Source organism: Embiotoca jacksoni, unplaced genomic scaffold, assembly GCF_022577435.1.
Source record: "Embiotoca jacksoni isolate LCO1_2020_lvr unplaced genomic scaffold, fEmbJac1.0.p SCAF_73, whole genome shotgun sequence".
In the NCBI taxonomy this organism is placed as follows: domain Eukaryota; kingdom Metazoa; phylum Chordata; class Actinopteri; family Embiotocidae; genus Embiotoca; species Embiotoca jacksoni.
In genome coordinates, this window is record NW_027185429.1 from 785918 (window position 1) to 798771 (window position 12854).

The window sequence follows — 12854 nt, forward strand, 5'->3', positions numbered from 1 at the left end:
GACAAATCTGTGGAGCTGAAATCAAAGATGTTCTAACGAGTACTACCGAGTACTCGGCCCAATCAGACCTGCATGCACCAGCTTTTTAACTTGAGTTTCAGGTTTTATTATCTGCTCTGAGAAATCTTACTTTTGCAGCCACTGCCCTGTCAAACAGAAAGCTGCTGGCTGAAGACAGTCGGAGGCAGATTGTGAGGTCAAACTAACCCACTGATGCTGAAACCAGACATCTCTTCTGCAAACACAATCTGTTATCTGAATGGCCGTCTGCAGAAAGGTTTTTATTTTGGAGGCAACAAAGAGGAAGTTTCTGAGAATATGACAAAGACCCTGTGAAACAGGAAGGCCAGCAAGCTGTTACATGTTCGTGTGATTTTGACTTTGTGGTTTGTGTCTGGGTTGAAGGGCTGTATGGTTTCACACATGCAGACGGAGACTCTGGTTCCTTCTCTGATCGACGTCTGTCTGCAGGAAGCTTCAAACTGCTGCACGTCCAACCTGCAGGTAAGAACGCGTCTCGGTTCTTTATGGTGAATAACAGATATTATTTCTGCAGCTGATATTTCGAGCAACACAAATAAAACATTGTGGTGGAAATCTTAGAGACCGATAGTTTAAAATCAGGATGTGCAATGATGTGCATGTTCAGACAGCGTTTTCACACATGTACAGATGTTCCATGTTTCATAAAAAAAAAAAGGCAAAAAGATTGTAAAAAGTCAAATGAATTCTGTTATTAAAATCTAATGTTGCAGTAACATGTTTTATTCACCTGTTCTGGAGCTCTTGATCATATCGTATGATCTTCACCAGCATTTGTTGACAAAATTTCCATTTTTCTCCCTGAATATTTTACAGACATCAAAATCATGTCGGCTTAAAGGCCGAGAAGATTCTGAAATATGATTAAAAGCTTCAACACCTACTAAATGGTGATTGTTTTTTAAATTATGTGCGACCAACTCGAACTTTACAGGTGAATAAAACCATTAATATATTACCAGTAAAATCTCGAGAAGGAAAAGCTTCACTGGCTTTATCTTTTTATAAAATGGCTGAGTTTGTCAACATTTTAGCAAACTGGGCTTATTGAAAGTGTTGAGGATGAACTATCAGCTGGTCCTGGTTGTAACCTACTGCTGTCTACAGCTGAGTTACTGGGACACAGTAGAAACCTTCAAAACATCATTCTCGGGCAAACTTCTGGAGTTTTAAGGTGTTTTTTGGTCTGAATTTTAAGAGGAGTTTCATTTGTGCTTAACACAAGATAGTAATATTCCACATTAAATAAACAATATACATGTTCCACATGTGCATTCTGGTTTAATTGAAGAGATTTTTGGCACAATTGAGATGCTGAAATCTGAAGTTGGTGCCGTGAAGCGTGTGTGCAGGCTGATGCAGCCATGAGTCGGCGGCGGGTGTCGGTCCGAGATCTCGGCGTGGCGGACTGTCAGGGCTGGCTGCACCGCAGGAAGGAGGCTCGCAGCTTCCTGGGCAGCCGCTGGAAGAAATACTGGTTCGTCCTGAAGAAGAGTTCTCTGTACTGGTACGCCAGCAAGATGGTGAGTCGGCATTCAGGTGGGTTTGAATGAGAAAACCTTAACGTGGTCTTATGACACGTTCCCCTTCAGCAACACGGGTTCAGTTCATCCGTCACGTACGACGTCAGGAGGGAAGAGTTGTGGCTAATTTGTAAAGTCTTTGGAGCTCAGAGTTTTTATGTAAACACCTCTGTGGTGTTTTCACAGCGTTTAATTCTGGTGAACGTGATATCAGGACGCCTTAAACAAATTAGTTCAAATTTGGTGTAAACATTCACTTGTATTTAAAGATAAGTTGATTCGGTTTTGGTGTCTGAAGGTCACTGTGACCTCACGTCCGTCCCATTCTCATGAACGCGATATCTCAGGAACACCTCGAGGGAATTTCTTAATATTTGGCACAAACATTCACTCGGACTCGAGGATGAGTTGATTGTTTAGATCTTCTGTGTCTGGTTGAACATGTGTGAAGCGTCCACCTTTTAGAATCTGTAACTTCTTTCAGCAGCATCCAGCTTTGAATCATCGTCTTCTGCCCATTAACACGGATTCCTTCAGCGTCCAGAGTCTAGACGCTGAAGGAAGACGCAGAGTCAACTGCAACCGGCCTGCTTGGTGGAGGCAGAAAACCACCAGGCGCTAATTGTAGTTTAGCAGGATGACTGTTGGTCAGTCCACCATTCTGGTCCAGACTTAAATATCTGTAAAGACATTCAGGACCACAAGAGGATGAATCCTCGTGACTCCTTTATGGCGCCATCATGAGGTTGATGCTTTCGTTTTTTCAGTGAAATGTGATGACAGCTGTTGGTTTGACTGGCAGGAAGTTTGGTTCAGACATTTGTCTCGAACCGTTCGTGCATCGCCAGCAGATTTCAGAGAAGGAAAGAGTTGCTCTCCGTCTCTGAGTGTCTGCTGCTGTTCTCTGCAGGCTGAGAAAGCAGAAGGATTCATCAACCTGTCGGGCTTCACCATCGAACAGGCCAGACAGAGCAGGAGGAAACAGTATGTTACGTCTGAGTGGGAAGAAAACCAACCAGCGTTGTGTTCCTCGGCCGTCAGCGGTCAAACAGTCAGTTAGGACGGAGCTGCAGCAACATGCTGCTGGAAAAGAAGAAATCTGCTGCAAACCGCAGATTAAAATCATAAATATATTTTTTTTTTATCTTCATATTTTCAGCTGTTCAACTGATTATTGTTTGATTTAGTAACGTCTGTGTTGTGTTTCAGTGCCATAACAGCCAGTCATCCTCTTGTTGTGACCATTTTTGTTGCTGCAGAGAACTTCACTGACATGAATAAGTGGGTACTTCACGATATTTTTAACAACTTTACTGTTTATTTTTAAACTTCAAAAAATAATGCAAGAATTTACTGTCAGTGAGTCTCAGTAGAAATATTCAAATTAAATTGAAAAGACGTCCAGACTGAAATATCTCAGGAGCTGTTGAAATCTAAAATGTCACCTGATGACGTTGGAGGTAATTGTAAGTTTCCTCTAGCGCCCCCATGAGGTGCATCATTTTATTTAATTTTTTTAATTGAAATGTTGATGACTGGTTGGAATGAGATGTTTGGACGTTTATGGTCCCCAGTGGATGAACTGTAATAAATTTAATGACGATTCTTGAGCTAACAACACCGAGAAAACTTCTGGAAACAAATGTATTGACTTCAACTTGCGAGCAGACCTCTAGTGGCACTCGGTGGTATTGCAGCTTATGGGACTTCCGCATTGGCCTCATTTTTCAGACCTGAAGCGACGAACACTTTTATGAACAGTTTATGTACAAAGACAACTGTTCAATGTAAAAAAAAAAATCTCCAAGGTTCGGATTTATCTCCTGCAGACCTCAATTCAATTCAGTCAGGACTGGTTGATTATTATTTCTGTATTTTCAAAGGTTTTGAATAGAATTGAAGAGTGGCTGATGAATCCCTCAGTCTTTAGGTCGACCCAGTCAGTAGCTGTTGGTATATTTCACGACCGATAATCGTCACCCCTCTTTGTTCTCCATTTCAGCATGAGACAAATAGATTTAGTTCTTCCTCCTTTTATATCTTAGTTTCTCATCTTGCGTTTTGCTGAGTCATTGGTGTGTATCATGTTGACTGTGCAGTTTGTTTGCAGGTGGTTTGGTAAACTGTCGGAGGCGGCCGAGCCGACCGAACTCATCAACAGTGAAGGTCAGAGAGTTAAAAATAACAATTATACATGCAGCCATAAACAGGAAGGAACTGATGACAATGTTGATAATTTGTGCTCATTTACTTCCTAAAATCGCTTCTGTTTATTTTTTCTCCTTTTCTTTGTTATCTTTTGATGATTTAAAACTCTGCTGTTCTCTTCTTTAAATTTTCTCTTTCCAAAATGTCATTATTAAAGTCAAACTACAGCATGTCGTCCAAAATATTACAAAAACTTGGTTTTAGACGACTTTTTTTTTTTTTATCATATTTTAGACGACATTATAGTGTGACTTTTTATCATATTGTAGACGACATTATAGTGTGACTTTTTATCATATTGTAGACGACACGCTATAGTGTGACTTTTTTATCATATTATAGACGACACGCTATAGTGTGACTTTTTTATCATATAGACGACACGCTACAGTGACTTTTTTATCATATTGTAGACGACACGCTATAGTGTGACTTTTTTATCATATTATAGACGACACGCTATAGTGTGACTTTTTTATCATATTATAGACGACACGCTATAGTGTGACTTTTTTATCATATCATAGACGACACGCTATAGTGTGACTTTTTTTATCATATTATAGACAACACGCTATAGTGTGACTTTTTTATCATATTGTAGACGACACGCTATAGTGTGACTTTTTTATCATATTATAGACGACACGCTATAGTATGACTTTTTTTATTATATTATGGACGACACGCTATAGTGTGACTTTTTTATCATATTATAGACAACACGCTATAGTGTGACTTTTTGATCATATTATAGACAACACGCTATAGTGTGACTTTTTTATCATATTATAGACAACACGCTATAGTGTGACTTTTTGATCATATTATAGACAACACGCTACAGTATGACTTTTTTTATTATATTATGGACGACACGCTATAGTGTGACTTTTTTATCATATTATAGACAACACGCTATAGTGTGACTTTTTGATCATATTATAGACAACACGCTATAGTGTGACTTTTTTATCATATTATAGACGACACGCTATAGTGTGACTTTTTGATCATATTATAGACAACACGCTATAGTGTGACTTTTTTATTATATTATAGACGACACGCTATAGTGTGACTTTTTTGTCATATTATAGACGACACGCTATAATGTGACTTTTTTATCATATTGTAGACGACACGCTATAGTGTGACTTTTTTATCATATTGTAGACGACACGCTATAGTGTGACTTTTTTATCATATTATAGACGACACGCTATAGTATGACTTTTTTATCATATTGTAGACGACACGCTATAGTGTGACTTTTTTATCATATAGACGACACGCTATAGTGTGAATTTTTTATCATATAGACGACACGCTATAGTGTGACTTTTTTATCATATAGACGACACGCTATAGTGTGACTTTTTTATCATATAGACGGCACGCTATAGTGTGACTTTTTTATCATATTATAGACGACACGTTATAGTGTGACTTTTTTATCATATTATAGACGACACGCTATAGTGTGACTTTTTTATCATATTGTAGACGACACGCTATAGTGTGACTTTTTTATCATATAGACGACACGCTATAGTGTGACTTTTTTATCATATTATAGACGACACGTTATAGTGTGACTTTTTTATCATATTATAGACGACACGCTATAGTGTGACTTTTTTATCATATTATAGACGACACGCTATAGTGTGACTTTTTTATCATATTATAGACGACACGCTATAGTGTGACTTTTTTATCATATTATAGACGACACGCTATAGTGTGACTTTTTTATCATATTATAGACGACACGCTATAGTGTGACTTTTTTATCATATCATAGACGACACGCTATAGTGTGACTTTTTTTATCATATTATAGACAACACGCTATAGTGTGACTTTTTTATCATATTGTAGACGACACGCTACAGTATGACTTTTTTTTATTATATTATGGACAACACGCTACAGTATGACTTTTTTTTATTATATTATGGACGACACGCTATAGTGTGACTTTTTTATCATATTATAGACGACATGCTATAGTGTGACTTTTTTGTCACATTATAGACGACACGCTATAGTGTGACTTTTTTGTCACATTATAGACGACACGCTATAGTGTGACTTTTTTATCATATTGTAGACGACACGCTATAGTGTGACTTTTTTATCATATTGTAGACGACACGCTATAGTATGACTTTTTTATCATATTGTAGACGACACGCTATAGTGTGACTTTTTTATCATATAGACCACACGCTATAGTGTGAATTTTTTATCATATTGTAGACGACACGCTATAGTGTGACTTTTTTATCATATTGTAGACGACACGCTATAGTGTGACTTTTTTATCATATTATAGACGACACGCTATAGTGTGACTTTTTTATCATATTATAGACGACACGCTATAGTGTGACTTTTTTATCATATTATAGACGACACGCTATAGTGTGACTTTTTTATCATATTGTAGACGACACGCTATAGTGTGACTTTTTTTTATCATATTGTAGATGACACGCTATAGTGTGACTTTTTTATCATATTATAGACGACACGCTATAGTGTGACTTTTTGATCATATTATAGACAACACGCTACAGTATGACTTTTTTTATTATATTATGGACGACACGCTACAGTATGACTTTTTTTATTATATTATGGACGACACGCTATAGTGTGACTTTTTTATCATATTGTAGACGACACGCTATAGTGTGACTTTTTTATCATATTATAGACGACACGCTATAGTGTGACTTTTTGATCATATTATAGACGACATGCTATAGTGTGACTTTTTTTATTATATTATGGACGACACGCTATAGTGTGACTTTTTGATCATATTATAGACGACATGCTATAGTGTGACTTTTTTTATTATATTTTAGACGACACGCTATAGTGTGACTTTTTTATCATATTATAGACGACACGCTATAGTGTGACTTTTTGATCATATTATAGACGACATGCTATAGTGTGACTTTTTTTATTATATTATGGACGACACGCTATAGTGTGACTTTTTGATCATATTATAGACAACACGCTATAGTGTGACTTTTTTATGATATTATAGACGACACGCTATAGTGTGACTTTTTTGTCATATTATAGACGACACGCTATAGTGTGACTTTTTTATTATATTATAGACGACACGCTATAGTGTGACTTTTTTATTATATTGTAGACGACACGCTATAGTGTGACTTTTTTGTCATATTATAGACGACACGCTATAGTGTGACTTTTTTATTATATTATAGACGACACGCTATAGTGTGACTTTTTTGTCATATTATAGACGACACGCTATAGTGTGACTTTTTTGTCATATTATAGACGACACGCTATAGTGTGACTTTTTTTATCATATTGTAGACGACACGCTATAGTGTGACTTTTTTATCATATTGTAGACGACACGCTATAGTGTGACTTTTTTATCATATAGACGACACGCTATAGTGTGACTTTTTTATCATATTGTAGACGACACGCTATAGTGTGACTTTTTTATCATATTATAGACGACACGCTATAGTGTGACTTTTTTATCATATTATAGACGACACGCTATAGTGTGACTTTTGTATCATATTATAGACGACACGCTATAGTGTGACTTTTTTATCATATTATAGACGACACGCTATAGTGTGACTTTTGTATCATATTATAGACGACATGCTATAGTGTGACTTTTTTATCATATAGACGACACGCTATAGTGTGACTTTTTTATCATATTGTAGACGACACGCTATAGTGTGACTTTTTTTATCATATTATAGACAACATGCTATAGTGTGACTTTTTTATCATATTGTAGACGACACGCTATAGTGTGACTTTTTGATCATATAGACGACACGCTATAGTGTGACTTTTTTATCATATTGTAGACGACACGCTATAGTGTGACTTTTTTTATCATATTATAGACAACATGCTATAGTGTGACTTTTTTATCATATTGTAGACGACACGCTATAGTGTGACTTTTTGATCATATAGACGACACGCTATAGTGTGACTTTTTTATCATATTGTAGACGACACGCTATAGTGTGACTTTTTTATCATATTATAGACGACACGCTATAGTGTGACTTTTTTATTATATTATAGACGACATGCTATAGTGTGACTTTTTTTATTATATTATGGACGACACGCTATAGTATGACTTTTTGATCATATTTTAGACGACACGCTATAGTGTGACTTTTTGATCATATTATAGACAACACGCTATAGTGTGACTTTTTTATTATATTATAGACGACACGCTATAGTGTGACTTTTTTGTCATATTATAGACGACACGCTATAGTGTGACTTTTTTATTAAATTATAGACGACACGCTATAGTGTGACTTTTTTGTCATATTATAGACGACACGCTATAGTGTGACTTTTTTGTCATATTATAGACGACACGCTATAGTGTGACTTTTTTATTATATTATAGACGACACGCTATAGTGTGACTTTTTGATCATATTATAGACGACACGCTATAGTGTTAGGGTTAGGGCTGTCAGAGTTGTTGCCTCTCAGTTGAAAGGTACTGGGTTCAATTCCTGCCTGTGACTTTCCACGTGAATTCATTGTTCCTGCAAGACTAATGATCAGAAAGTAAAGTTTGTTTTTCATAACATGGATGAATAACTTATGCATGTTGTCAATAATGTAAAACATTACATTCAAGCAAGAACATGCAATCCTCCAAACTATGTTCCAGACCCCATATCGAACCCAGAAGCTCCTGATTGTGAGATGAGAACGCTGGCTTGGAACTTCAACATTTTTGAAGACTTTCTTGCATGTTTGTCTGACTTATATGACTTATATAACTTTTAAGCATGTTAAGGAAGAGAGTTCTACGTTGCAGTGGTTGATGCTGTTGCCTCCCATTCAGAAGGTTCTGGGTTCGAGACTCACCAGGGAAAAGATGACATTAACATCCTAGATGAAAAGCCAGGGCAAGAGTTGAACCTGGAACCTTCTGACTGGGAGGCAACAACATTAACCACTGCACTACCGTGCTTTCTTCAAGAAAATGTTTAAAAGTCATATAAGTAATATAAGTCAGACGAACATGCAATAAAGGCAGCACAACTTTGCAGTTGCTGGCGTTGTCATCTCACAATCAGGAAGTACTCGGTTCGATCAGGGGCTTGGAACTCTGTCTGTGGAGGATTGCATGTTCTTGCTTGGAGTGTGACTTTGTCACAATTACGACTACATGATGTTTGTTTTACATCATGGACTATATGCATGATAACATGCATAAGTTAGTCGTCCAAAATTTGGATGACATACATAAATTTACTTATTACTATGCAGGAACATGCAAATTCCACATCGAAAGTCCCAGGCAGGGATGGAACCACGGACCTTTAGACTGTAAGACGACAACGCTGACAACTGCACTGTTGTGTTGCCTGACAAAATTTAAACGGAAGTCATATTTGTAGTAGGGTTAGGGTTAGGGTTACAAGGTTAAAATATGACAAAAAGTCACACGATAGTCTGTCATCCGAAAAATGACCAAAATGTAAAACTATATCGTGTCCTCCGAAATATTACCAAAAAGTCAAGATTTCATTTTTCGGACGACATGCTATAGTATGACTTTTTTATACTATAGCATGTCGTCTAAAATATGACCAAAAAGTCATACTATAGCATGTCGTCTAAAATATGATAAAAAAAAGTCATATTATAGCATGTCGTCTAAAATATGATTAAAAAAAAGTCATATTATAGCATGTCGTCTAAAATATGACAAAAAAGTCATACTATATCATGTCGTCTATAATTTAATAAAAAAGTCACACTATAGCGTGTCGTCTATAATATGATCAAAAAGTCACACTATAGCGTGTCATCTATTATATGATAAAAAAAGTCACTCTATAATGTCGTCTATAATATAATAAAAAAGTCACACAATAGCGTGTCGTCTATAATATGATCAAAAAGTCACACTATAGCGTGTCGTCTATAATATGATAAAAAAAAGTCATACTATAGCATGTCGTCTAAAATATGATAAAAAAAAAAGTCACACTATAGCATGTCGTATAAAATATGACCAAAAAGTCATACTATAGCATGTCGTCTAAAATATGATAAAAAAAAAAGTCATACTATAGCATGTCGTATAAAATATGACCAAAAAGTCATACTATAGCATGTCATCTAAAATATGATAAAAAAAAAGTCATGCTATAGCATGTCGTCTAAAATAAGACCAAAAAGTCATACTATAGCATGTCGTCTAAAATATGATAAAAAAGTCATACTATAGCATGTCGTCTAAAATATGATAAAAAAGTCATACTATAACATATCGTCTAAAATATTATAAAAAAGTCACACTATAGCATGTCGTCTAAAATATGATAAAAAAGTCATACTATAGCATGTCGTCTAAAATATGATAAAAAAGTCACACTATAGCATGTCGTATAAAATATGACCAAAAAGTCATACTATAGCATGTCGTCTAAAATATGATAAAAAAAGTCATACTACAGCATGTCGTCTAAAATATTATAAAAAAGTCATACTATAGCATGTCGTCTAAAATATGATAAAAAAAGTCACACTATAGCATGTCGTCTAAAATATGATAAAAAAGTCATACTATAGCATGTCGTCTAAAATATGATAAAAAAGTCACACTATAGCATGTCGTATAAAATATGACCAAAAAGTCATACTATAGCATGTCGTCTAAAATATGATAAAAAAAGTCATACTACAGCATGTCGTCTAAAATATTATAAAAAAGTCATACTATAGCATGTCGTCTAAAATATGATAAAAAAAGTCATACTATAGCATGTCGTCTAAAATATGATACAAAAGTCATACTATCGCATGTCGTCCAAAATATGATAAAAAAAAAGTCATACTATAGCATGTCGTCTATAATTTAATAAAAAAGTCACACTATAGCATGTCGTCTATAATTTAATAAAAAAGTCACACTATAGCATGTCATATAAAATATGATAAAAAAGTCATACTATAGCATGTCATATAAAATATGACCAAAAAGTCATACTATAGCATGTCGTCTAAAATATGATAAAAAAAAAGTCATACTATAGCATGTCGTCTAAAATAAGACCAAAAAGTCATGCTATAGCATGTTGTATAAAATATGACCAAAAAGTCATACTATATCATGTCGTATAAAATATGACCAAAAAGTCATACTATAGCCTGTCGTATAAAATATGACCAAAAAGTCATACTATAGCATGTCGTCTAAAATATGATAAAAAAAGTCATACTATAGCATGTCGTCTAAAATATTATAAAAAAGTCACACTATAGCATGTCGTCTAAAATATGATAAAAAAAAAGTCATACTATAGCATGTCGTATAAAATATGATAAAAAAAGTCACACTATAGCATGTCGTCTAAAATATGATAAAAAAAGTCATACTATAGCATGTCGTATAAAATATGACCAAAAAGTCATACTATAGCCTGTCGTATAAAATATGACCAAAAAGTCATACTATAGCATGTCGTCTAAAATATGATAAAAAAGTCATACTATCGCATGTCGTCCAAAATATGATAAAAAAAAAGTCATACTATAGCATGTCGTCTATAATTTAATAAAAAAGTCACACTATAGCATGTCGTCTATAATTTAATAAAAAAGTCACTCTATAGCATGTCGTCTAAAATATGATAAAAAAAGTCATACTATAGCATGTCGTCTAAAATATTATAAAAAAGTCACACTATAGCATGTCGTCTAAAATATGATAAAAAAAAGTCATACTATAGCATGTCGTATAAAATATGATAAAAAAAGTCACACTATAGCATGTCGTCTAAAATATGATAAAAAAGTCATACTATAGCATGTCGTATAAAATATGACCAAAAAGTCATACTATAGCCTGTCGTATAAAATATGACCAAAAAGTCATACTATAGCATGTCGTCTAAAATATGATAAAAAAAAAGTCATACTACAGCATGTCGTCTAAAATATGATAAAAAAGTCATACTATAGCATGTCGTCTAAAATATGATAAAAAAAAAGTCATACTATAACATGTCGTCTAAAATATGATAAAAAAAAGTCATACTATAACATATCGTCTAAAATATTATAAAAAAGTCATACTATAGCATGTCGTCTAAAATATGATAAAAAAAAAGTCATACTATAGCATGTCGTCTAAAATATGATAAAAAAAAAAGTCACACTATAGCATGTCGTATAAAATATGACCAAACAGTCATACTATAGCATGTCGTCTAAAATATGATAAAAAAAAAGTCATACTATAGCATGTCGTATAAAATATGACCAAAAAGTCATACTATAGCATGTCATATAAAATATGACCAAAAAGTCATACTATAGCATGTCGTCTAAAATATGATAAAAAAAAGTCATACTATAGCGTGTCGTCTAAAATATGATAAAAAAAAGTCATACTATAGCATGTCGTCTAAAATATGATAAAAAAGGCATACTATAGCATGTCGTCTAAAATAAGACCAAAAAGTCATACTATAGCATGTCGTCTTAAATATGATAAAAAAGTCATTCTATAGCGTGTCGTCTAAAAAATGACCAAAAAGTCATACTACAGCCTGTCGTATAAAATATGACCAAAAAGTCACACTATAGCATGTCGTCTAAAATATGATAAAAAAGTCATACTATAGCATGTCGTATAAAATATGACCAAAAAGTCATACTATAGCCTGTCGTATAAAATATGACCAAAAAGTCATACTATAGCATGTCGTCTAAATTATGATAAAAAAGTCACTCTATAGCATGTCATCTAAAATATGATAAAAAAGTCATACTATAACATATCGTCTAAAATATTATAAAAAAGTCATACTATAGCATGTCGTCTAAAATATGATAAAAAAAAGTCATACTATAGCATGTCGTCTAAAATATGATAAAAAAAAAAGTCACACTATAGCATGTCGTATAAAATATGACCAAAAAGTCATACTATAGCATGTCGTCTAAAATATGATAAAAAAAAAGTCATACTATAGCATGTCGTATAAAATA

General features: G+C 34.1%; 1 protein-coding gene across 1 annotated transcript in view; it reads left to right on the forward strand.

The window, feature by feature from the left end:
* The window catches only part of cnksr3 (cnksr family member 3), a 79704-nt gene that overhangs the window by 23955 nt on the left and 42895 nt on the right, over window positions 1-12854 (forward strand). Inside the window, exons 14-18 of the mRNA XM_069177487.1 lie at window positions 406-504; window positions 1384-1565; window positions 2476-2549; window positions 2775-2846; window positions 3676-3731. Of these exons, the coding sequence (XP_069033588.1) occupies window positions 406-504; window positions 1384-1565; window positions 2476-2549; window positions 2775-2846; window positions 3676-3731 (483 nt within the window). The remainder of the gene's footprint in view (window positions 1-405; window positions 505-1383; window positions 1566-2475; window positions 2550-2774; window positions 2847-3675; window positions 3732-12854) is intronic.